Raw genomic sequence first — 27,817 nt, forward strand, 5'->3', positions numbered from 1 at the left:
ATCAATAGCTTAATTCCCTAAATGGATTAAATGTGCTTCCAAATAGCAGCCATCATCATCATACATAATGACATGCTTGGTTCCACTGACATAATGTGTGCAAAAGTGCAAACCAGTCAATTAGTTTAGTAGAACCACAGTGGGTTTGACTATATTCTGCTTGACTGCTGATGAGAAATAGTGTGAGGGCATGAGAGAGAGATAGTTGGGGGCACACGCATGAGGGGCAGGGAGAGAGAGAGAGAGAGAGACTGTTTAAACGTCAATGCCAGTATACGATTCCTTGTCAGTCCACACACGCTGATATGAGCAACGCCAAGGATTCCATTCATCAACTAGGCTTCACCCCAGTGGATATACACTGATACAGCCGACTATATATCATCTACTTCATTCTCACTCACACTGTTGCAGGTTGAGCAGGAATTGCATACACTATTTTTCGTGGATGGTAATGCGGTACATTCTCATGGATTTCCAATGTTATAGTGATTGGACTCAACACCGGGAAAAGTAAAAGGAAGGCGCGTGTTGAAGGTGCCCAGGTGTAGCAGCTGAGCCTGCGTTGGACATGGGACCGTATCTTAGCTTTGGGGATTACAGTGCGGAAGGAATAGCGTCTTCGTGAATGAAAGCTGACTTCGGGCTGAAGCGGGAATCTGAGGCACTGCGCGCGCCAGAAAAATGCGTTCCAACCACGGCTTTATCTTGCTTCTCCTTAACGGAACAGCGTGCTTGGTAAGCAAGAAGGGGCGGCGGTGCCCAGCAGTGTAAAAAAGTTACACCAGTCATATGTGTGTCTGTGTCCATAGTTCCATGTCCATTCACCCCTGTCGTTACTAGGCTACCCCTTCCTTCAGACATGTGCCACTCATTTGTTTGGCGAAAAGTGAAGGGAATTAACCGTGCATACGGTGTCGCACGAGCTACTGGACCCGACAAGGTTCCCTCTCCCAGGGCAGAGACCCGCGTGAGTGAGTACGCTGTGAGCGGTTGCCATGGATAGCATGCTGCGCCACGGACAACGGTCCCGTACATTAATTGTGCCTCAAATCTCCATATTGGAGTTCCTCGGTTGAAGCGTATTCTATCCGTTGCTGAAGTTATTTGTTGATGGACAACGAAAGGGGACTGACTCTCTTTGACCGATCATTACGATTTGTTATTAAAAAAAATTGAAAGATAACTTAATAACGGTACAAAGGCGAGACGAATAGGCTACCTGGCATGAGACACAGTGCAACGTGTCCCCCATACAGGTAATGTCTGGTCAATATTTTAATGTTTCATTGTGCAAGGTTGAGTAAAATAAAATGAAGGAATTTCTAAAATTGTATATTGACCACGAGCTGATTATTGCAGGCAACACAATTCGACGTTAGTGCACTGTAGCCTATGCCAGTTCAGGTATCACACTGTGCAACCTGGTGTATACTCAATCAACATTATGTTGTGATTAATGATCTGCAATTACCACAGGATTTAGAGTTCTGGTAAATGTAACGCTTTTAATGTGATAAACATAACTAACATCAAGATGAAACTAAGTGCCTTATTAGGCATGTTTATTGACCATGTTGTGTGCAAAATTTTAGCCGAGACTTTAATTTTCTAAACAAATGTACGTCATCATGCTTTACATTTATATCTATATATAGAGCAACAATCTAATTTGGCAAATTTAGAGGCAAATTGTAGCATCAAGAACAAAAACTGAATGACGTAGGCTAAATTCAAGTGTTGTCGCAAGGTTGCTTCTTTGATGCGTTGTGTTCAGTTCTGTTGTGACACCTTTGTGTCAGAGCGGCCGACCTTGTGGCTTTGTAAAGGCACACACACTGAATAACCTTGGGCGCTTCTGACTGAACACAGACTGTAGTATACAGGTGAATTGTAGGCTATAATAAAGTATTCAAAGAGTTATTACCCACTGGGCACAGATGTTAGTTCAACGTCTAGTTATCGTTGAGTTGGCAACTAATGTAAAGTCAAGGTGAAATCAACAAAACATGTCACCATGTCATTGGATTTAGGTTAAAAGTTGTGTGAAAAAATACGAAATCCCCTTATGTTGATAATTGTTTTCAAATCAAATCAGTTTTCCACATTGATTCAATGTCATCACATTGATTTATTTGATTGAAATGGCGTGGAAACAAGTTGATTAAACCCGTTTTTGCCCACTGGGTAGTTGCCTAATCCAGGATTTTAAGCACAACAAATTCGTAAAATATAGTAAGAATTGGATTCTTAACATATCATACGAATTGCAAAAAAAACATTTTTTTTAATATTGCAGGATGTAACCACAGAGTTTCTAAACTCAGAGGTGCAACATCGCAAGACTTCCTGGGAACACTTGCGAAACAAACCAAGCAGAGCAGGCTGGGGTTTGAGAAGTCAGTGAAAGAAGTGACATTCTTTTCCTTAGTTGTTAATTTTCTTGAAATCTAAAGGCACAACCTAGATTCGAGCCAACGTCTTAAGTAGTTGAACATATTATTACTCCAACCTCGTGAAAGTGACAAACTGACACCTTTTCATTTTCCTCAAAACCAACATTATATCGAAGCAGTGCCTTTGATTTGACGGCCAGCACATTGCAGTTCCCTTTAGATCCAGTGACTTGTTTCAGCCCACTAGCCAACATCACCATGATATCACCTAGAAGTGTGATTAGGGATTTCTATTGGAGAAGCAGTTTCTGCCTACATACTGTACTGTCTTTGATGTAATATGTTACACGAAATAGATGACTTGGTACACAATTTGATGAGGTAGTACACAAAAAACGGGGACAACTTTTGGCTCTTGAGCACCATTTTCAGAACTACTGGCTGAAATAATACAAAAGTTTGAGAGTGCATCTTAAAGTAGGTAACCTATTTTATATAAAGACATAGGCCACTGTTTAGCCTACGTGAAATTAAAATGAGATTATGGATAATTCAAAATAAAAGTCATCATTAGGCCAAATGTACCACCATCTCAAAATTATTTTTCTTCATTGATTGAACATTTGCACGTCTCACAAAGGATTTGGGTCGTAAGACATATTATTAATAGATGACATTGGCCCTATTACTTGACAAATTGAATAAATGTTCCCCTTCCATTTCCTCCCATCTAAGAGAGAGGTTTTAGGAGTCGGAGAACATGTTTACGCTTCAAGGTGTATGTTCACACATGCTTGCCACATACTCTCAAACGCAGCAGGATTGCACTAATGATGTAATTAATTGGAGTGCAGTTTCTATCAATATTCTACCATGTTGCCTATCTAAAAACTGTGGCGCACCACATCTCTCAGCAGGGGATCTTGGGTAATTCATTAGCCGCACGACATTGATAAATTATAGAGCAATTAATAAATTATCCAACTTATTACACAATAGAGCTCGGATTAATAATGATAGACCATGCATTTATATTCAAATTCAGCTGATTTCCCTATTGTACCGCCCCACTCAATATCAGTGTGTAGCCTTTGTCTCTAGGGTGTATAAACCCACTCTGTCTGGATGGAAATAAGGTTATTAATACTCTATCAACACGAAGAAAGCAACAATGATGTGATGGATTTAGCGTCTCAAATGTTAATTACTATGCCATGCATTGGTTGATATGAATAATATAAACAATCTTAGTCAGAGTGCTTTGAAATTGACTGCTATGCTAAGAAATTATAGTACGTTTTTGGCGAGGGTTTAGCAATTTTTCATTCTATGACATGCAGCTCAGAGATTGGATTCATTTGTTTTGGCTCGAGCATTCAGTGTTATACAGTCAAGAGCCTATTCCAACTAATTTGTTTGTTAAATGTTTATATTAGGGCTATTAACCCAGCACTAGTCTCATAGCAATACCATTAGATCCTTACAGTAAGACAGGCAATATCAAGGGTTATTGTGCTTTCTCCAGGTTCACACGCACACACACACACACACACACACACACACACACAGATCGAGAGAGAAAGAGAAAGACAGAGCGAGAGACAGGTAAGGGGAGTCTGGCTCCTAACATATCCACTGTGTGCCATGTGCCCATGCTCATAATGACTGGGGTTACAAAAGGGCTGAATAAGGAAGAGAGTGCAGAAAGGGAGAGTTAGCAGTCAAATACAGGGTGAGGGACAGCCTAGTGTGAATAGGATAGAAAAGACAAGAAATGTGTAGAACAGCATACAACGAGAACAGAGAGTATGGAGAGAGACAGAATTAAATAAAAGAGTTGGGGGAGAGAAAGACGGAGGGAAGGAGAGGGATTGAAATGGATAGAGCGTAGAATAGATGGAGTAGTAACAGTAGTAATAATAGTAATAATAATAATACATTGAATTTGGCGGACGCCTTTCAGGACACTCAAGGACATTTTCCATTAACAATAGGTCTACATCAAATCAAGTGTAACAATCAATGTGCAATTTAAAATCAAAGGACCAGACAAAACAGGACAAATAAAATGAGGGAGGGAGGGCTTGGGTAGAGGATATAAACACAGTTTAAGGGTTTGGGTTTTAGGGGTAGGGTTGGGAATAGGCAAAGGGATGGGTTTAGGGTAAGGGTTTGGGTTTGGGTTTGGGTTTGGGTTTAGGGGGTAGGGTTGGGAATAGGCAAAGGGACGGGTTTAGGGTAAGGGTTTGGGTTTAGGGGTAGGGTTGGGAATAGGCAAAGGGACAGGTTTAGGGTAAGGGTTTGGGGGACACATGGATACTGAGAAGGGGTGTAGGACAGAGTCAATCATAGACTACAGGCTACAGGTTATAGGCTTCCTATGAAGAGGTGTGTTTTGAGGAGGTTTTTGAATGAGATGACTGTGGCTTCATGTTGTATGTGTGGGCATAGTGCATTCCAGAGCCTGGGTGCCGAGCAGCTGAAGGCCCGGGCACCCATGTTGGAGAGGCAGAATGAGGGGGTGACAAGGAGACCAGCAGAGGAGGAGCGGGTGGAGCGAGAGGGGGCATAGACTGGGAAAAGGTCAGAGAGGTAGGTGGATGCCAGGTTGTGGAGGGCCTTGTAGGTGAAGAGGAGTGTCTTAAAGTCAATACAGGATTGCACAGGGAGACAGTGTAGATTGATGAGGATTGGTGTGATGTGTTCAGTCGATCTGGTGCGGGTGAGGATTCTGGCAGCATAGTTCTGGACCAGCTGGAATCTGTTGGTGAGTTTGGTGGGGATACCAGGGAGGAGAGTGTTGCAGTAGTCCAGTCGGGAGGTGATGAAGGCATGGATCAGGGTATCGGTTCAATAATTATGGAAGTGATAATAAGTGTATTGTACTAGTAAAACGAAGACAATACTGTATATTACACATTCACAATCTCGCTTTCTCACTCACGCACGCACACACACACACACACACACACACACACACACACACACACACCACAGGGACGCGTGAGCGGTTATTTGCCATGGAGCACTGGTCTGAAATTTGCATTGTAACCTTCAAACAGCAGGGATCACCAGGGATGAAGGAGCTCTGCTCTCACACACATTCAGTGAACTCACTCTACCCAGTTTTGGAGAGGCAGGCACGTATTGAACAAGGACTTCTATAGGCTAGAAGCCTCAGGTTCTCAGAGACCTTGAGAGGTTGCACATGTCCTCCACACTCCACAGATTGTCACCCACTATACATACAGTAGTTGTCAGAGAGCATGATTTCCAATGTATTAACTATAGTTTTACAATTCTAAGTTCAAGGGGAAATGGAATGGGAACAACAGAGAGTAGCCATAGGCCAACAGAGGTGTGTGGAATATTCACCCAGTAAGAATCTGAGGTGCTGTCCAAGGATCTGAAGTGTCTCTCGACTTTCGTGGGTTTTAGCATTAGTGGCGCTCCCTTTCCATGGTGCTGAAAACGTCTTCTATGTTCCCTTGTTAGTTGCGATTCCTGTCCATGGTGCTGAAACATCAGTGTGATGTCTTAAGTATTACCTGGGGCTTCTCCCAATGAAGTTACGCTGCAGACAGCACTCTGATCTATACAGCTCTATGTTTTCTGGTTATAGGCCGTGCATCTGCAGCTACATGACTGATCTATGTTTATACAGCTATGTGTTGTATGAGCTTTATGTATATGTTGAGCATCAGGGTCTGTTCTCACTGATCTGTTTTTACTCCATCCTTTCTAGGCTTGTCCACTATGAAGTCTATAGGATCATTACATATCTGACATCTAGTTGCCAGTGCAATTTTAGGTGTTCGTATTTTCAACTCCTCATATTGAAGTAAGATATTAAACAGAGCGTCTTTCCACAGCGTGTTGTGTTATTTAAGGTTAAGAGACTGGCTGAAGGTCATTTTAACCACATGCAGCTATTTTCCCCTCTTCTGTCTTGTCAGAAAGTCTTTGAGTCATATTTCTTAGATACCCAGCCCTCCCTTCACAGTCAGTGACCTTGTCCACCCAGATTCATCCCTCACTAAGCAGGACAACACCAGCCATGCGCCTCCTGTACAACAACAATACATCCAAAGCATTCCAAACTGAGACGGAGAGACACAGACTGTACATGGCCACACAAATATGGTACAATACACCAATGCTGTATCAGCACAAACACATTAGATGACTGCCAATGCAAAGCTGTGCATTATAGTCCTAGTGCCTCTCTGTCTTGCTGTCTCCAGGTTCAATCACAGCCTCAAACAGTATCAATCACAGCCTCAAACAGTATCAATCACAGCCTCAAACAGTATCAATCAGTCACAAACAGTACAGTTATACTATGGCCTCACAAACACAGATAAGCTATAGCCATATCTCTGTCTCTCATTTTCTGTATTGATTGTTTTGTTTAACCTTTATCCAGGTTTCATTGAGATCAAAAGTCTTTCACAAGATGGACCAGGTCCAAGACAAGAGCAGGCAGGGTCACGGTGTAACAAGAGGTAACAGACATTAAACAGGCAGGGTCCCGGTGTAACAAGAGGTAACAGACATTAAAACACCTCCCTGTGGACAATGGATTCTTATTGTACTTCAATAATTCCTCCAACAGACAAGAGCTAGACAGACACACTACAGTGAATGAGAGGAGCTTTAGAGAAGAGGCAGAGAAAAGGGCCAGTGGTGTTATTATGGACAGGCTGTCACTTCCTGCTCGGGTTATAAAACAGCTTGAGTTATGCGCAGGCATGGCATGGATGACCCGAGAGGTGCGCCATTCTCCTGCCCACCCCGCGAGTACCCCAGCGCTGGGCCTTAGGCCGCCCTCAGCCCCCCAGGCCCTCAGCATCCCCTGCTGCCTGACTGACTGACATACAGCAGTAGAGAGAGGCATGATGGGTAGAGGAAGATTGTGCTCTGTGGCACATCACCAGACAGGCACAACGCTGCCTGTCCACAGACAGAAAACACTTTTCTGCACAAGCGCAATTGTCAAATCTAATTTTACAGATGTAGATCTTACCGTGAAATTCTTACTTACAAGCCCTTAACCAACAATGCATTTTGAAGAAAATAGGAGTTAAGAAAATATTTACCTAATAAACAAAAGTAAAAAAAGGAACACAATAAAATAACAAAGGCTATATACAGGGGGTACCGGTACCAAGTCAACGTGCAGGGGTACAGGTTAGTCGAGGTACTTGAAGTAATATGTACATGCAGGTAGGGCTAACGTAACTATGCATAGATAATAAGCAGCGAGTAACAGCAATATAAAGAAATGGAGGAGGGTGAGGGTCAATGCAAATAGTCCGGGTAGCCATTTCATTCATTGTTCAGCAGACTTATGGTTTGGGGGTAGAAGCGGTTAAGGAGCCTTTTGGACCTAGACTTGGCATTCTGGTACCGCTTGCCGTGCGATAGCAGAGAGAACAGTCTATGACTAGGGTGGCTGGAGACTTTGACAATTTTTTGGGCCTTCCTCTGACTCTGCCTAGTATATACAGTGGGGAGAACAAGTATTTGATACACTGCCGATTTTGCAGGTTTTCCTACTTACAAAGCATGTAGAGGTCTGTCATTTTTATCATAGGTACACTTCAACTGTGAGAGACGGAATCTAAAACAAAAATCCAGAAAATCACATTGTATGATTTTTAAGTAATTAATTTGCATTTTATTGCATGACATAAGTATTTGATCACCTACCAACCAGTAAGAATTCCGGCTCTCACAGACCTGTTAGTTTTTCTTTAAGAAGCCCTCCTGTTCTCCACTCATTACCTGTATTAACTGCACCTGTTTGAACTCGTTACCTGTATAAAAGACACCTGTCCACACACTCAATCAAACAGACTCCAACCTCTCCACAATGGCCAAGACCAGAGAGCTGTGTAAGGACATCAGGGATAAATTGTAGACCTGTACAAGGCTGGGATGGGCTACAGGACAATAGCCAAGCAGCTTGGTGAGAAGGCAACAACTGTTGGCACAATTATTAGAAAATGGAAGAAGTTCAAGATGACGGTCAATCACCCTCGGTCTGGGGCTCCATGCAAGATCTCACCTCGTGGGGCATCAATGATCATGAGGAATGTGAGGGATCAGCCCAGAACTACACGGCAGGACCTGGTCAATGACCTGAAGAGAGCTGGGACCACAGTCTCAAAGAAAACCATTAGTAACACACTACGCCGTCATGGATTAAAATCCTGCAGCGCACGCAAGGTCCCCCTGCTCAAGCCAGCGCATGTCCAGGCCCGTCTGAAGTTTGCCAATGACCATCTGGATGATCCAGAGGAGGAATGGGAGAAGGTCATGTGGTCTGATGAGACAAAAATAGAGCTTTTTGCTCTAAACTCCACTCGCCGTGTTTGGAGGAATAGAAGGATGAGTACAACCCCAAGAACACCATCCCAACCGTGAAGCATGGAGGTGGAAACATCATTCTTTGGGGATGCTTTTCTGCAAAGGGGACAGGACGACTGCACCGTATTGAAGGGAGGATGGATGGGGCCATGTATCGCGAGATCTTGACCAACAACCTCCTTCCCTCAGTAAGAGCATTGAAGATGGGTCGTGGCTGGGTCTTCCAGCATGACAACGACCCGAAACACACAGCCAGGGCAACTAAGGAGTGGCTCCGTAAGAAGCATCTCAAGGTCCTGGAGTGGCCTATCCAGTCTCCAGACCTGAACCCAATAGAAAATCTTTGGAGGGAGCCGAAAGTCCGTATTGCCCAGCGACAGCCCCGAAACCTGAAGGATCTGGAGAAGGTCTGTATGGAGGAGTGGGCCAAAATCCCTGCTGCAGTGTGTGCAAACCTGGTCAAGAACTACAGGAAACGTATGATCTCTGTAATTGCAAACTAAGGTTTCTGTACCAAATATTCAGTTCTGCTTTTCTGATGTATCAAATACTTATGTCATGCAATAAAATGCAAATTAATTAATTAAAAATCATACAATGTAATTTTCTGGATTTTTGTTTTAGATTCCTTCTCTCACAGTTGAAGTGTACCTATGATAAAAATTACAGACCTCTACATGCTTTGTAAGTAGGAAAACCTGCAAAATTGTCAGTGTATCAAATACTTGTTCTCCCCACTGTAGGTCGTGGATGTCAGGAAGCTGGGCCCCTGTGATGTACTGGGCCATACGCACTACCCTCTGTAGCGCCTTACGGTCGGATGCCGAGCAGTTACCATACCAGGCCGGTCAGGATGCTCTCGATTGTGCAGCTGTAGAACTTTTTGAGGATCTGGGACCCATGCCAAATCTTTTCAGTCTCCTGAGGGGGAATAGGCGTTGTCGTGCCCTCTTCACTGTGTTTGGAAAATAATCGTTTGTTGGTGATGAACTTGAAGCTCTCGAGCCGCTCTACTACAGCCCCATTGATGTAAATGGGGGAGTGTTCGGCCCTCCTTTTCCTGTAGTCCACAATCAGCTTCTTTGTCTTGCTCATGTTAAGGGAGAGGTTATTGTCCTGGCACAACACTGCCAGGTCTCTGCCCTCCTCCCTATAGGCTATCTCATCATTGTCGGTGATCAGGCCTACCATCGCTGTGTTGTCAGCTAACTTAATGGTGTCGTGCTTGGCCACGCAGTCGTGGGTGAACAGGGAGTACAGGAGGGGACTAAGAATGCACCCCTAAGGGGCCCCCGTGTTGAGGATCAGCGTAGCACATGTGTTGTTTCTATCCTTACCACCTGGGGGTGGCCCGTCAGAAAGTCCAGGATCTAGTTGTGGAGGGAGGTGTTTAGTCCCAGTTTTATGGTTCGTCGGAGGGCGTAGCGGGTTTTCTTATAAGTGTCCTGCTCCTTGAAAGTGGCAGCTCTAGCCTTTAGCTCGGTGCGAATGTTGCCTGTAATCAATGGCTTCTGGTTGGGATATGTACGTACGGTCATTGTGGGGACGACATGATCAATGCACTTATTGATGAAGCCGGTGAGTGAGGTGGTATACTCCTCAATGCCATTGGATGAATCCCAGAATTTGTATTTTTTTGAAAACTAAGCAAGTCAGTTAAAAACAAATTCATATTTACAATGACGGCCTACCCAAACAAAACTGGGCCAATTGTGCGCCGCCCTATGGGACTCCCAATCCCGGCCGGTTGTGATACAGTCTGGAATCAAACCAAGATCTGTAGTGATGCCTCTAGCACTGAGATGCAGTGCCTTAGAGCGCTGCGCCACTCGGGAGCCAACATATTCTAGTGTGTGCTAGCAAAACAGTCCTGTAGCTTAGCATCCGCATCATCTGACCACTTCCGTATTGAGCCAGTCATTGGTACTTCCTGCTTTAGTTTTTGCTAGTACGCAGGAATCAGTAGAATAGAATTATGGTCAGATTTGCCAAATGGATGGCGAGGGAGAGCTTTGTACGGGTCTCTGTGCTGGAGTAAAGGTGGTCTAGAGTTGTTTTTCCACTGGTTGTACATGTGACATGCTGGTAGAAATTAGGTAAAACAGATTTAAGATTTCCTGCATTAAAGTCCCCGGGTCACTAGGAGCACCGCTTCTGGATGAGCATTTTCTTGTTTGCTTATGACCTTATACATCTCGTTGAGTGCGGTCTTAGTGCCAGCATCGGTTTTTGGTGGTAAATAGACAACTATGAAAAATGTAGATGAAAACTCTCTTAGTAGATAGTGTGGTCTACAGCTTATCATGATGTACTCTACCTCAGGTGAGCAAAACCTAGAGACTTCCTCAATATTAGAGACCACGCACCAGCTGTTATTGACAAATTGACACAGAACACCACCCCTCGTCTTACCGGAGGTAACGGTCTTGCCGATGCACGGAAAACCCAGCCAACTCTATATTATCCATGTCGTCGTTCAGCCAACTCGGTGAAACATAAGATATTACAGTTTTTAATGTCCCGTTGGTAGGATAGTCTCGAACAGAGCTCATCCAGTTTATTTTCCAGTGATTGCACGTTGGCCAATAGGACGGATGGTAGAGCCGGGTTACTCACTCTCCAACGAATTCTCACAAGGCACCCGGATCTGCGGCCCCTGTATCTCCGTCTCCTCTTCATGCGAATGACGGGGATTTGGGCCTGGTCCGGGAGCAGCAGTATATCCTTCGTGTCAGACTCATTAAAGAAAAAAATCTTCATCCAGTTCGAGGTGAGTAATCGCTGTTCTGATATCCAGAAGCTATTTTCGGTCATAAGAGACGGTAGCAGAAACATTATGTACAAAAAGAAGTTACAAGCAATGTGAAAAACACACAAAATAGCACAATTGGTTAGGAGCCCGTAAAACAGCAGCCATCCCCTCCGGCGTCATTGTGTGGCATGGATGACCCTAGAGATGCGCCTTTCTCCTGCCCAACCAGTTGTGGCATTGTCCTCTGAAACACTGGGGCACATAGAAAAAAAGGGCCAGGATGAATTGTGCTGGAGAATATGTTACAGTATGTGTCTGTCAGGAATTGTTTGAACCACACAACAATGATATACAGAGGTTGTAAAAGGCTCTGCCTGGTCAATCCGACGTCTGCTGTGACCATTTACTGCGATGCGGCCTCCGCAGAAGTCAGAGCAAGCATTCGTGCTCTCAAATATTTTAACAATACGGATGGCTTTGTATAGCTCCACATTGACATGATTGGTTGACAGTAGGTTGGGGCTGGAGGTCCTGTATTAACACAAACTCACTTCCTTGACAACTTCCTTCACAACAGCTCTGCTGTCAACCAATCATGTCAATGTGGAGCTATACAGAGCGCTCCGCATTGTTAAAACATTTGAGAACACGCAGCAATGCCGTACAGAGCTTGATTTGGTCTCTGCATGCCTCTGGAGACTCTGCAATTGCGTCACACCCTCCATACGAAGCCTCCGACCACATTTTCAGATCAAGCATAAATTGGCTTTAAGTCATAAATTGGCTCTAATTCCATAGAATTAGAAGTAATTTCACCTTTGATTATTAGGAAGGAAGCGTCACACAATTTTATTCCTCTGAGAATGCTAGCCACTCGAGAGCTTCCTATTTGTGCTGAATATACTTTTATTTATGTAAATAAAAAGTTCTCAAGAACAAACAGCTTTAGAGAGCGGACGGTGGCGGAACTCCTTTTTACTGGAAATAGAAGCAGGTTTATTTGAAGAGGGGACATCTGTCACCATCTGCTACTACAAAGAGACCACTAGTGATGTCCTCCTGATGATGCAGTGGGCTATGGGTCCCATGCTGACCTCACCAGGCTGTGACGGGGGTTCCTGGTGAAATCATCAGGGGGTGATGGGGCTTCTGCTGACCTCACCAGGCTGTGACGGGCTGTTTGGTTACAGTGGAGAAAAGACACACAAGTATCTACCCACTCCAACAACCAGCTGACTTAGGGGCCTCCAGGGTATAGTCCCGAGATGTTGAAGTGATCTGAAGGACTACAGTACTATATGTCTCCAAGGGTGGTGCTCTAATCTGGAAGGGTTTTCTGTTTACTGTTCTAGAACAGACTGAGTTTGTACTGTAGCTCAAATCAAAATCCAATTTTATTTAATAATAAAATAATAATTAGCTTAAAGGAAATGAACGATGTTGGTTGGAGTCATGACAATGTCGATGGAGTTGTCCACACACTGTTGATGTTTGTACTATTACCAGACAGAAAAGACAGTTAATACTAACTATGTCCACTGATATGACCTCAAATGAAAGCTAAGCCCAGTATTCCACAGTGCATCACCACAGAGAGAGAGTGTGTTAGAGAGAGTTAGAGGGAGGGAGAGAGAGAGAAAGGGAGGGAGGTAGAGGGAGAGAGAGAGAGAAAGAGAGAGAGTCCAGTCCCCTCTCAGGTCCTCTCAGACAGGTGGGCATATACAGTAGCAGAACTCCGCTTTAATCCGTTCAATCCCATCAACCACTGCTCTCGCTCTCCTCCTGCTATCCTGCTCCAGCACCGCACTCCACTCAGCCGCCTTGTCGATATCTTATAATGTACAAATTTGATAGCCAATTCAGAGCAAGGTCTCTCCCTCAGCATACTAAATGAAGCTGCAGGTCCAGTGGGATGGTAGAACTGAACTTGTCCAAAATGAGTAAGGAGCTCAAAACAGAGAGAAAGTGGCTGAATGTAGTGAGTTCATCCACCCAGCATAGAGCTGAATGTAGTGAGTTCATCCACCCAGCATAGAGCTGAATGTAGTGAGTTCATCCACCCAGCATAGAGCTGAATGTAGTGAGTTCATCCACCCAGCGCAGAGCTGAATTTAGTGAGTTCATCCACCCAGCGCAGAGCTGAATGTAGTGAGTTCATCCACCCAGCATAGAGCTGAATGTAGTTAGTTCATCCACCCAGCGCAGAGCTGAATGTAGTGAGTTCATCCACCCAGCATAGAGCTGAATGTAGTTAGTTCATCCACCCAGCGCAGAGCTGAATTTAGTGAGTTCATCCACCCAGCGCAGAGCTGAATTTAGTGAGTTCATCCACCCAGCGCAGAGCTGAATGTAGTGAGTTCATCCACCCAGCGCAGAGCTGAATGTAGTGAGTTCATCCACCCAGCGCAGAGCTGAATGTAGTGAGTTCATCCACCCAGCATAGAGCTGAATTTAGTGAGTTCATCCACCCAGCATAGAGCTGAATGTAGTGAGTTCATCCACCCAGCGCAGAGCTGAATTTAGTGAGTTCATCCACCCAGCATAGAGCTGAATGTAGTGAGTTCATCCACCCAGCATAGAGCTGAATGTAGTGAGTTCATCCACCCAGCGCAGAGCTAAGCTCCGGTGATCCCCTTGAAGCTGACGTAAATTATTAATTAAGAGTCAAACGCCTTGTTTCTTGTGAAATTACCTTTCCCTCCCCCGGCCCTCCCGTCCACGCTAGCCTCCCTCCCCCGGCCCTCCCGTCCACGCTAGCCAGTGGAATAATTAGTTATAAGGGCACAGCCGCTCTCCGATTTTAATCATGTAACAGAAGGAGAATATTCCTACAGTGAACACATTAGGTCTGGAGTTTGGTGGGAGGGAAAAACCCCCACAAAGCGTCGGAGAACACTCTGGAAATCTGAGCAGGCGCTTGAGCCGTTAATTAAAAATGTATGTCATATTAGAGATGAAGATTTCAACTCAACAGCCAGAGGAAAATTGAGAGCTTATTGAAGCCATCTGCTGCCCAGGAGAAGGATGTGCTGCAAAAACACCTGCTGTGTGCCTCTATATGATCAAATACCATATACACCATCTCTATACACGTGGATATTGATGAGAAGACACATCTGAATAGGTAAAACTCTCTATTTTCAGTAGCAGTATTTCTCTAGTTGACACCATGGCCTCTCATCACCACCTGAGCACTGTGACAGAACAGAACAGTTAGTTCAGAGATTTGAGCTAACTTTCTCCATAATCTCTGTTCTGGCTTTTAGCAACTGTGCCGTGACGCCAGGGGAACAGGAGGGTAAAATGGTGTAACTGTCACTTTAATAGTCTTAATATTTCCTGTGGAGCTGGTGGGCTCTTGTTGATCATTTCCTCCCTCTCATCCTCTCCCGTTCCTCTACCCCCTGCCGCGAGAGAGGCCCCAGGCCTGTACTCACTAACGCTTAATGCGTCACAATTACCACAGTGATGGAGCCTGCAGACCCCCCACATTCCCTCCAACCATTTCACTGACTCACACATGACGGACGACAAAATCACCCCCCGCCAACAACCCCAGACTCTGACCTGATTGCACCTTCGCCCTCATTTCAGCTTTGTGTAGCTCAGATCGGCTGATAAGCACTCTTTATGAAGCTTCATAAGTACTTTGAAACCTAACACCAACATTGTTCCTCGGATTACAACTCAGCCTAATACAGCTGCTGTTAAACAGGTCTATTAATCTTCTTCAAACTGCTGTGCCATGCTATGTCAGTCTTATACAGCACTATTCAGCCCCATAGCATGTGTTTCCATCTTTCACTTCAGACATCCCTCAACATAAGCAGGCCAGTGTATAACCTTCAGCACGGTGACTCACTCTACACAAGCGTTCCTTCAAGCCATTAACCATCTGCTCTAAAGCGAGGGGGATCTCATCCTCATTGTTTTATTACCCCAGTAATCATCCATGAAGCCCGTTCTAACATGTCTCCCACACTGACGCTGTGCACTTCAATCGTTTGTTCTACAGAAGCACTCTCTCTTCCCTAACCTCTAACACACACGTCCTGTCTCACCCCGAATGCTCTGTTTACATATTCAGCTCCTTAAACGAACACATCTCATGCAAGTTATGGCTCAGTGAGATTGTATTATAGAGGGGGCAATGTGTTTGTTGTTCAGCTCTTCTCCTTGCCGGCACTGCCTGTCTGAGTCACTGAATCACTGAGTGTCTGGGAAATGAGCTCAATGTAAACACAAGAGACAGAGTGTCATAAAGATTCATACAGTGGCACATTCCACACAACCCTGGAGGGCACTGTGATGGCCACCACTGAGACTCTGCAGTGCCACCTAGGGAGACTGGCAGACCGGCAGCGTGCTGCTCTTTGCCCACCAGACACCGTTCCATGAAGGGAGAGGAGTCAAACCCAAAGTGGCACATCATTCAGGGACAAGGGGGAATAGTGTTTTTGCAATCACAGTCACAGCGCCTGGCACGCACTCGCAGGCAAGAGTAGGCTTCTGAATAGATTCAAATCAATATGTCTTCTGCTCCATGTATTTTATTCATTATTAATGAAGCCAAGGAGGGATTCTCAGGGACGCTATCAGAAATGTCAAATAATATCACATTTTAGCCAACAGGGTTCCTTGTCAGGTTGATGTGTTTGTGTCTGAATGAGGGTCCGCTCTCTGTGGGAAACATGGAAGATCACTGTGAAGAACAGTGATCACTGTGGCCCAGCCCAGGTAAACAGACCAGGGGTGTGTAGTGTTGACTGTGGCCCAGCCCAGGTAAACAGACCAGGGGTGTGTAGTGTTGACTGTGGCCCAGCCCAGGTACCCAGACCAGGGGTGTGTAGTGTTGACTGTGGCCCAGCCCAGGTACCCAGACCAGGGGTGTGTAGTCTTGACTGTGGCCCAGCCCAGGTAACCAGACCAGGGGTGTGTAGTGTTGACTGTGGCCCAGCCCAGGTAACCAGACCAGGGGTGTGTAGTGTTGACTGTGGCCCAGCCCAGGTACCCAGACCAGGGGTGTGTAGTCTTGACTGTGGCCCAGCCCAGGTAACCAGACCAGGGGTGTGTAGTGTTGACTGTGGCCCAGCCCAGGTAACTCAAACAGCCCTAGAGGGACCAGAGAGAAAGGCTGAGGTCTGGGGACTCCTCATCTCCTCCAGAGTCTGAGTCCATAGCTAGACCATAACACAACAACATCAGTAGGGAATCCTCTACAGACTGCTGCAATGCAAGTTGTTATGAAAGGAAATACATGTTTTAGAGCGACAGAAAATCAATATTACAAGACTGTCTGAAATGCAAGAGAACAAATCTGAGTGAGCCTGTAGAAATCTGTATAAAATGGAGTAAGAATGAGTAAAACTTAATAATCCTGACTAAGCCGGTATAAGGAAGCCCTGACACTCAAAACAGTGGATGGATCAGAGCACAGACAGAGCAGCATGCATTATGAATCACTGTATAACAGTGGGATCACTGGGAGAAACCCTTCTCTATCTGGCAGAGAGAGAGAGAGAGAGAGAGAGAGAGAGAGAGAGAGAGAGAGAGAGAGAGAGAGAGAGAGAGAGAGAGAGAGAGCATGCACACAAACACACACATACAAATACACACACACACTTATGCCTCGCTAATAGGGTACTGTCCACACACATTCCGGCAACCATCCATTGCATAATGACACTAACACAAACAGAGGAACGGCGACACAAACAGACTCCTATCCTCTCCACGGTTAGATCAAAAGGACAGAAGAGCACTCCGGGCTCCCACAGCGCCTACCTGTTAATAGATCATTACCATCTAATAATTACCCATTACAGCCTGCTCTCACACACACTCCACAAAGCCACGGCTGAGCCGAGCACGACTATCTATCTCTCGCTCTCCTTTCTCCTCACTCACTGTTAACATCTGACAGTTTTGTGTGTGTGCCAATACAGATTTTTTAATTAAAACATAAAAAACCTTAATTGCACATCAAGGTTTATTCGCCTGCCCCTCCTCCAACCCCACACCGAAGGCACCGAAGCAATAATTGTTTCTCCACTCAGGCCTGCACTATGGGGCTTAAATCTCTACCTTCATCCCCCCAGGCCTCTCAAGTAGCTGAAGGTATAGGAGGCGATTTCTATTTCATCTGCTGCTTGGGGAGCAATATAGCTTCTCTGAAAACCAGACGGTATATCTGTTCTCTGAATAGACACCAGAATGTAACAGCACAACATATATACCTGCATACTCAAACATTCATTTATAACAGTACAACATTGATATAATGTCACAGTTGATCTCTATAGCACCAGGAGCTAAATTAAGTATCGATTACATCTTTCATTCCTTTTCTGTCCTTGTTTCTTACTCCCTTCATAATAACTCCCCTTTTTTCTCCTCTTTCCATCTCTCTTTTCTCTCTCTCTCTCTCCCTTTTTCTCTTTCACACACCTTCTCCCCCTCTCCCTCTCTCACTCTCTTGCTCTCTCAAACACACACTCTGCCCCTCTCTCTCTTTCACCCTCTCTTTTTCTCATTCTCTCTCTCCCTATCCCTCTTTATCTCCAGCTGGCCCTGGGTCAAGAAGATGACTCTCCAAGCCCCAAGAGCTCCTCAGCAGACGGGTCGTCCTCTAAGACGGTGGGTCTCCTGGGGAGTCAGACTCCCCTTTCCCCCCTGAGTCGCTGGATGCTCCAGAGTAAAAGTCGGGCAGCCAATGCCACCTCCCTGGAGCTGCCCTACCGCTCACCCATTCCCTTCTCCAAGCAGGAGTTCTGGGAGATGCTGGGTAGTGACCTGATGAAGCCAGACACCTCCTCTTCCTCCCGCGTCAAACGCCGGCCCATCGTTAAGACGGGCAAGTTCAAGAAGATGTTTGGCTGGGGAGACTTTTACTCTAATATCAAGACGGTGCGTCTCAACCTGCTGATTACCGGCAAGATCGTAGACCATGGCAACGGAACGTTCAGCGTCTACTTCCGCCACAACTCCACGGGCCAGGGCAACATCTCAGTCAGCCTGGTGCCACCGGTCAAGGCGGTGGAGTTTGACCTGGAGCGCCAGAGCGTGGTCTACCCCAAGGACTCTAAGATCTTCAACTGCCGCGTGGACTATGAGAAGGTGGACCGCAGCAAGCGCACGTCGCTGTGCAACTACGACCCGTCCAAGACCTGCTTCCAGGAGCAGACACAGAGCCATGTCTCCTGGATCTGTTCCAAGCCCTTCAAGGTCATCTGTATCTACATCTCCTTCTACAGTACAGACTACCGCCTGGTCCAGAAGGTCTGCCCGGACTACAACTACCACAACGAGATGCCCTACCTGCCCTCGGGTTAGAGGGGGACACACAGGAGGGGGAGAGGAGGGACGAGGGCAGGAGTGACTCTGTAGGGTGAGGGGCCACCAGATTGAGCTGGATTAAACGTTTTATGTAATTTGCTGCAACGCCTCACCAGACAACCCCTCGCTGTAGCCAGACTACTGTACCCTGTAAAAACGTATATATGCAACAAATACAGTATGCACACAGTGAGGCATTGATATTTAGAGTGCTGTCATGAAGCATTCATCGACAGGAACAGTAGTAACTAGCACGCCCAACATCATCACACACGTTTACCTCAACTCAAACCTCTAATTTCGCTACCTACTTTGCTAAATACAGAAAACACCTACAAACATCTATGAATGTTTTCGTGAACTACTGCACACTGTCATTCAGGTGAGGTAGCACTCTACTTTCAAAAGGGCATCTTCCATTTGTTTCTGTATGGACCCTTGTCCCAATCTTTCCCACTGCTCCCATATCCCACCCCTCTCTCTCCACCCCTATGTCATCCCGATAGGCTATCCCACCCAATGTTTATTCTAAAGGTATGACATTCTATCAAAGAAAGAAAGAGCAAAGAGAGAAAGCAAAAGCAATCGCCAGACAAAAATATGGGACAGGGCTTAAGTTCAACGTGAGAGAAATAACTTCATTCTGCATAGAGATAGGCACTTGCCTCTCCACACATGATAGAGAGGGAAGGGGGAGGGAGAGAGAGAGCGAGAGAGAGACAGAGAGAGAGAGCGTGAGCACGAAAGTGGGAGAGGGAGAGGGGGAGAAATGAGATTCAGAGAGCTCTTTTAATTAAAGTGGAGGAGAGAGAAGGAGATGTAGAGTATTCAGCTCCTTCTATTGTCCCCTCTGTATGAAAAAGATTACATTTTGTTGCAGTCAGGATTCCTGATTTCAAGCTTTGATAACTTCGGCTGTGTGTGGGAGATTTCTCTTTCCTGACAAACGCTGTGTGTTCACAAAAGTCTGATCGTTATCTGGAATAAATTAAAATAAAACTAATTAAGGCTTCACCGAGAGAGGGCGAAATGTATTCCTGGAAATCAAGTTAGGATTATTAGGATGCGAGCGAGGAGCACAGCGAGGGGTACAGCGATGGGCACAGCGAGGGGTATAGTGGATAGTTGTGTTATGGCTCCCTGGCCCAGCAGCTTGGCCCTCAGTTAACAGCTCTCTCATCAAGATGAATAGCCACTGGCTGGCTGAACTCATGTCCATTTCACAAACAACAACACTAGACAAAATACTGTATATATCTCATTTAGGGACAACTGATTATGTACTGACAATATGGGCTGTTTGGAAATTGACTCATAGCACCTATATAGACTACGTGATGATTTCCTGACTATGTATTTTCCAATGGCAGGTGTCATACTTTGAACACTGAATGCATAATATATGGTATTACTAATGTATTTGTAAAAAGGAAAAACCTCAATGTAACAGAAGTGATTGAACCCCATGGCCTTTGGCACTGCTGTGCTCTGATTGGTCTGGAGGGAGCTTAGTGGGGTTTCTGTAGCACTGAGGCCTGGGAGGCCAGTGTGTGACTTGGATCAGGAACCACTCACTATAAAGTCCTCCTCCTGTGGGGGGTACGGGAGCATCACGTCAGGTAGAGATGGAGCAATTTGACTGTAGGTAGAATAGAAGAGAGAGACAGAATAAAAGAGAGAAAGGCTCACTCACAAGGCTATATATGGGAAGTACTGTAAGTGAGATCTGAACATCAAAGTGTCTGGGTGTTTAATCTAGCTCCTGTCTTTATGAGGCCATAACCACAACATCTCTGTTAGGCTGCTGCCGTTGCTGCCTCTCTCTGCTGCCGTTGCTGCCTCTCTCAGACTGCCTCTCTCAGACTGCCTCTCTCTGCTGCCGTTGCTGCCTCTCTCTGCTGCCTGTCTCTGACTGCCTGTCTCTGACTGCCTGTCTCTGACTGCTGCTAGAACAGCCCTGCAGGGTCCAGCAGGGAACATTAACCACTAACATCACAAAGACTAAATTATCTTTTAAGATATTACTGTTTATTCAGACGCATAAACCCAAATCTACACTTCAGACCCCTGATGCTTACTGGTGATTTGGTTTTCCTCTGAGCAAATGTTTTACTTGAAAAGACAATATGCAGTGGTTTGTCTGTGGTGGTTCTCCCTTGTCGAGATGTTTGTAAAATAGATCTGTCTGGTTTATCACTAGTGTCACAGTCAATCCTCAGTCACACCTGCTGTGTTTAAATGCAAACTAATAATCTGGAATTAGTCAGAATTCAATGAGTCTGAATTAAACAAGTAAACACCCATATTGGACAAGAAGAGTCCAGTAATCCGAATGAGCTCATTTCAAGTGAAACGAGTGTACAATACTCCTTTCCTAAACAATTTGTTTGGGATTTATTAAGTCAGTATTTGGCATGTAAACATTACATTCAGATTACTGTTGTTTGCATGACAGCTTTCTGGTGAATATTTGCAATTGTTAAGAGGACGTTTTGGACCTCTTAGGAACAAATTAAACATGAAAGGAAGCGATTGAAGACAAAAAATTCTGTAATGCTCTGCATTAGTTGTTGGTGCTTGCTACCTTTTGGGAAAATGTGCCTCATGCAACCATCAATGGAATATCATTATACAGTAGTAAGCATGCAAACAGTAGACAGTATTCAGAACATATTAGAGTCCAAGTGCAGTTGATTTGTTTGTTTATTGGGATCCCCAGTAGCTTTTGCAGAAGCAGCAGCTACTCTTCCTGGGGTCCACAGAGTTCATCTGAATACCCAGATACTCCAACAGAATTCTGCATGTAAGCATAGTACCTTCCCTGTCTCACAGTAAACTGATGCAAGTACTGCCTGGCAAGACCCTGTCCCTCTCCCTCTCAGAGTTGGCATGCAGGGAAGTATAGCCTCATGTCGCAGTTTGTAATGTTGGGATTTACCAACTAGTGTGTGGAAGTCTGCCATTGGCCTAAAGTCATCCCACTCCTCTTCCTACTCCTCTCTGCCCATCTGGGCTCTCTTTTCCCCTACCCACAACATGTCCTCCTATCCTCTCTGTGTCTCTCCTCTCACTGTGACCAGCTCCCCTAACCTCCATGCCCCCATGTTCCTATGTCGGGGCTACCTCCCCTGCCCTGGCGCTGAACTCCACTGTGGGCAGGTCCTCATCCATCTCTCTTTCTCTCCCTCTATCCCCGCCCGCCAGAGTCCAGCTCAGAGCTCATCTGGCTAATCTCTCGGCTTAACAGTGAGGCCAACTGAACCCTCACAGTGAGAACACACACACATGCCGGCGCAAACACACACACATCGCAGTGCTACAGAGACATGAACAAAGAAGATTATGTACACAGTACCTCCAGCCCTTGTAGAAACACAGGCTGGTATGGGTGCTCCTTCTCCTACCCCCCCCCCCCCCCCCCCGCCCCCCGCCCCATTCAAAGTATTTTACCTCAGCCTCCTTCCAATCTGTCATGTTAAAGACAAGAAGACTTCCTGGAAAGCAGGCTTAGGCCTAGAGGTATGCCAACCTGCCTAACCTACTGACGCCCCACTCACCTCCATCCCTCCACCAGCCCTGTAGCATCTGGATAAGACATCTGGACTTTCAGAGGAGACATGGAGTAAAACACCTTGAGGTGGAGCCCCACCCCCTCCTGACAACTAGAAAACTAACAGAGACACTGCTGGACTGTTATGACTGCTGGGTCACATGTACCGCCTCTCTACCTTCCTCAGTCCCTCGCTCCAATCCTCACCCCATCCTCGCAAATTAACAGCAATATATCACTGAGACTCCACCATGCTCCTCTATGGCTGCTCAAACAGAGGGTGCTGCTGGTTGGAAGAAGAGAGAATGTTGCTGTAGGATGGCCAGTGTTGTTATGGTGACAGTCTTATTGTTGTCCAATGGAGTGTCAACAGACTTGTGGACAGTTGGCCTTCCATAGGCCACAGGGCAATGCTTGTCCTCTCAGCACACAATAGAAACAGAACTGACCGTCAGAGAGAGATATATATATATATACAGTATATACATATACAAACTACAAGTTCTCTGACCTAAATAAAGTTGTATTTAATGTGGGTCATGCCGTGAAGTTGTCTGTTTTATCTTTTCACATTATTTTGTTTCAGTGTCATATTGATGATATAGCGTAAGGATGATATGATGGCATTAATTGTGGTTTCCGACATTCAAAAAATCAATAAAGTACACAAAATAACTTATCACTTGAATTGTAGAGAAACAGGCTCCAGTCTTATATCTTGTTTCGCTTGACAAATTCACTGGAAGCCAGAAAGTGTCAATGTCGATGAAATCTTTATTTGGTCTAATTTGCATATACTCATATTGTGCGCCAACGGCAAAGAACAGATGTGACAATGTGTGCTAATGGCCCTTACAGAGACACGAAGAGAGAGAGAAATAGGAAAGAGAAATAAACTCGCGAAAAGGGGGTAATGTTTCAACTAGGATGATGCATGCAACTCCTTTAATGAGCCTCTCCTTTCTTTCTTTGTGACTTTTCTCTCTCCTTCATTTTGGGAATGTAATTGACATTAAATCCGTTGGGCTTCTTAATTAAATCCCAGACAACTGTTAACGAGGAGATGAGTTCAAACCTTCAGCTCACTACATCCCTTTAAACAAGATCGATTACGGCATGGCTGGCGGCGCATCTCCTCCATCCCCCATCTCCTCATCCCTCTGCCAACGCCCCCTTGTTTCCATAAAAGCACCGCCTGCCTCAGGATAACCTTGCTGGAGATGATGAAAGAAAAGGGAAAAAGTCAACAAGATAGAAGAATAGAAATCTAATTTGGAAGCCAGGGTTCTTGTGAATGTGTAATCTATATAACAGCAATGTAGTGGCTGACACACAGGGAGAGAGGAAGCTGGTAGTGGTGAAGGAGAATAGAGTGAATAGAGTTTACATGGAACAGTCTAAAGGGAGAGAAACAACGGACACCAGTGTTGTCGTACTGGCACAGACTGAGGCGTTTTGGCTCTCTGGGAGAGAAAACAATTTGTGAGTGCGAGCATCTGGTTGTGGAAGTGGCGTTTCAGCAGGAGTAATAGGGAACAGGACCATAGTCAATTGAGAAAATAACTAGTGATGGCATGAGAAGGTGGGGGAAGGCGTGAAAAGCTAAAAGTGATAAATAGACATTCACACAAGTAACCTTGAGCTATGAAAAAGAGAGAAACAGAGAAAGGGAGAGAGAGAGAGAGAGAGAGAGAGAGATTATTTGCAGGGCATGCGTACTATAAGTCACCCACCTCCTAATTATACCCAACATGCCCTCTATACGCATAATATTACCAGCTAATCACTGATTGCCCATTATTGTCTGAGTCAACAACAGAATACTGTACCTCACCTGCCTGGGAACATGGCCTCAATTGTAATACCCCAAATGTAGTATCTCAATTTGCAACATCATCCCTCCATAGAGGTATCTGTTACCCAACAATACTAAATCTATCTACAGGTTTTATATCCCATTCACTTTACTAATACCAATATCAAGACTATCCTTTCTATAATCAGCGGCTGTATCGGTGAGCTGTGACACTATTTGGCCCTAGGATCTATTTCCACACACCAGACACGGTGGCTTGGCTTCTAAGACCACCAGTCTTATGTAAGTTGATTAGGCTACAGTTATCTGGGTACCAACCCTGTTCAGAAGACGGTAATTCCAGGAAATGACCTTTAAAACTGAAAAATGTTCTGTCTGCCCCATGGCACAATGAGTAGAATTGCTTGAAATGAGTTTTAAAACTGCAACATTTTCTCTCCGCCCATGGCAAAATGCACAGACTTTCAGAAAATCTACTTTCAAATTTCGAAACATTTGACCCACTAGGTGGGGGGCCCCCAAACCAAATCTCGCTGATGCCTCCCAAAAAGCTAGGACCGGCCCTGCACACGAATGCTCTAAGTGGTTTCATGTTCCAGCATTCTAATGGTCTCTCTGGACTGCCATTCCAATCATGCAGAGCAGTGGGTGTGTGGGGCCTGGAGGTTATTAGCCCAGTGTGTTAGATTAGAGGCCCTCAGAGCTGGTTCATATGTGGGAGGGAAGAACAAACAGAGGCCAAGATAGCCAGCCTGATTCTGTGCCTGAGCCTGCATGATCCCCCAGCTCTGTATCCATGCCCCTGATGGAACACTAACTGGGCCTTATGCACTATTCACCACTTACACAGGCAGTGACAGAGGCTGGGAGAGAGCCAGGCCAGAAGAACACTGAGGAGGGAGAGGGATGGAAATACATTGTGTTGAAAGAGGGGTGGAGAGAGGGATACTGAACAATAAGGGCAGGGGGGTTGGTATACACTAAGTGTACAAAACATTAGGAACACCTGCTCTTTCCATGACAGACTGACCAGGTGAATCCAGGTGAAAGCTATGATCCCTTATTGTTGTCACTTATTAAATCCACTTCATTTAGTGTAGATGAAGGGGAGGAGACAGGTTAAAGAAGGATTTTTAAGCCTTGAGATAATTGAGACATGACTTGTGTATGGGGTAGGGTGGGGTAGGGTGGTATGTGGTGGTCTGCTTTCGAGACTTTGTAGAGTCCATGCCCTGACGAATTGAGGAAGGTGCTCTTAATGTTTTGTATTTAATTTATTAACTTTTTTATTTTATTTATTAACTTTTATTTTATCAGGTGAGCCCAATTGAGACCAGGGTCTCATTTTCCAATGGTGCCCTGAGACCACAAAGCAAATGGAAAGTTGCAGAATATGGAAAGATAAAGAAAAACTCAAACTGTATGTGTGCGTGCCTGCGTGTGTGAGTATGTGACGCAGTGAGAGATTGTTGGAAAGGAACAGGAACAGCCCGGGGGATACAGTGGAGTCAAACTGAATCAACTAATTAGATTAGAATCATTTCACAATGGCTTCAGACACTGTAAATCATTATTTTATCCTATTATTCTTGTGAAGAGAAAAACAAAGCCTTTAGTATAGAAACATGAACTACCATCAACAATATAGTGAAACTATAATTAGTTGTCACATACTAGGCTAGTCACTAGTTTCATAATCCTGCTACATTTCAATTGACCTTGTAGATGCAGTTTCAAAGAATTGCTGTCCATGGTGCTGAAATCTCTGATTGCTGCTATTTGCTTAACGTTTCCATTGGACATTTCACATCACTCAGTCCTCTGAGATGCAGTTGGCTTTCTGTTCTGGTCATGGACGTGTCACAGCAAACCTAAAGGCCATCAAACCTATTATGACCATGACCACAATGATCAATAAATACATCATGTTACTGTGCCAACAATATGAGCCCACTCCAGTGTGTCTCAATGGGGTCAACTGTTCATCTGTGCACAACAAAGAGAGATATGTGTCCATCACAGTGTTGACATTAAGGATAATATCTGTCTGCGTTAGCCAATAAGACAGTGTTATCTGTAGGTTATGATGAAGGCATCAGGTCTCTGATCTCTGGATCAGCCAACAAAGAGGACATTTCCACTTAACTAAGCGAAGCTGAGGAAAGGTGTGATTAAAATTCAGTGACAGGCCTTTAAATACCAGCCAGGGATAACAGTGGTGCCCTTTGGCAAGGTAATTATTCACTCTGCTGAAAGACCATCAGGTGTGTGTGTGTGAATGTGTGAGGGGTGGGTCTGAGTTTGAGCCTTTAGTTTTGAGGCGGTGTGTTTGAGAAGTACAAGTAACAGCATCTGTTCTTTCAGTCTAGATGTGAGGAGTGTTTGTGTCTAACTCAGTAATGCCGACAGACACTAAGGGCCTTTAATAGGCTGATACATGTGAGATAAGGACATTAGACAGCGAGAGAGAAAGGGAGAGAGATAGGGAGAGAGAAAGAGAGAGATCAAGCAAGAGACAGAGGGAGGAAGAGAGAGTAAGAAAGAAAGAGATCAAGTGAGAGACGGAGAGGAGGAGGGAGGAGGGAGAGAGAGACATGAACTGGTAAAGGTTAGCTTTCTACCGCTCCATCACTGTCTCAGCCTCTCCAGACCTCCATCTCTCCTTCCATCTTTTTTTCTCTTTTACCACCAAGCGAACAACATTTGATATGATCTACTGAGGAGGTGCTGTCGTCCTCTCCCACCGAGTAGAGACCCAGACTACAGCCCAAGGCCTGATGGGATGAGACTCTTATTGAGAAGCTGTCCTTCAAAAACTGCAGCTTAACAACAAAAAAGAAAATGTTTCTTCCTTATTGTCTTTCTGTAGCTCCCTCTCCCACCTCTCCGGGTGTTTCTTCTGACAGTCTACTGTCTACTGTGGGGTTCTTGATAAGAGTCATGTGGGGAGGCAGGTGGTTGGGGGTTGTATCTTTGGGGCTGATCACCCCCCTTTTGTACCTCCCCCTCCCTTCCTTCGCTGTGTGAGTGTTGGGCTCGGATCATTATCGGCAGCCCTGAATGGGATTCATCATGCGATGTGCAGAGTCAGCTGCAGTCAACGTGCAACACCCTTCGCCACTTCTCAATCAATCTTCATTTGCCTCTTTTCCTCATTTTTGGTTGGGGAGACAGATTTCTCTAATGAGAAACTTTAGTTCCTTTAGTTTTCCACTCTTAGTAAACAGAATAGAAAGTGCTACAATTTCGCCCAGGACGGTTTCTAAAACAGAAAATAGGTTTCAAAAATAGTTTGAGTCTTGTGTCCTGCTGAGCTGACTGTTAGTAAAACAGAAAGTAGGCCTTGAGCACTGGAGGAATATTGAAACCATCCATAGATATCCCCCTACAGGCACTATTACAACTACAAGTCATGAATATTACACACTAATGAAACGCCACATCCACAGAACCAGCTACAATTTAGGAAAGAGGAGTTTTTCTTTTTGCAACGCTAGGACATTATTGGAATCCCTTAGATGTAAAGATGAGAAGTTTGGCCATGTTCCCTGTATAAAATGCCTGAATAAAAAGCTTGCTGACAGACTTGTCTCTTT

At 45.1% G+C, this 27,817-nt stretch overlaps 1 protein-coding gene across 1 annotated transcript; it reads left to right on the forward strand.

Moving 5' to 3' along the window:
* Positions 1 to 152: 152 nt before the first annotated feature.
* Positions 153 to 27,817, forward strand: LOC139565040 (neurexophilin-1-like). Its single transcript, XM_071385051.1, has 2 exons — positions 153 to 738; positions 18,085 to 27,817. Exons 1-2 carry the CDS (start codon positions 685 to 687, stop codon positions 18,850 to 18,852), a joined length of 822 nt encoding a protein of 273 aa, XP_071241152.1. The 5' UTR covers positions 153 to 684; the 3' UTR covers positions 18,853 to 27,817.

This window comes from Salvelinus alpinus, chromosome 36 (assembly GCF_045679555.1).
Source record: "Salvelinus alpinus chromosome 36, SLU_Salpinus.1, whole genome shotgun sequence".
Taxonomy (NCBI): Eukaryota; Metazoa; Chordata; class Actinopteri; order Salmoniformes; family Salmonidae; genus Salvelinus; species Salvelinus alpinus.

Coding starts and splice junctions, on each gene's coding strand:
- LOC139565040 (XM_071385051.1), top strand. CDS start 685: ATGCGTTCCAACCACGGCTTTATCTTGCTTCTCCTTAACGGAACAGCG. Junction 739..18,084: donor TTAACGGAACAGCGTGCTTG/GTAAGCAAGAAG, acceptor CTTTATCTCCAG/CTGGCCCTGGGTCAAGAAGA.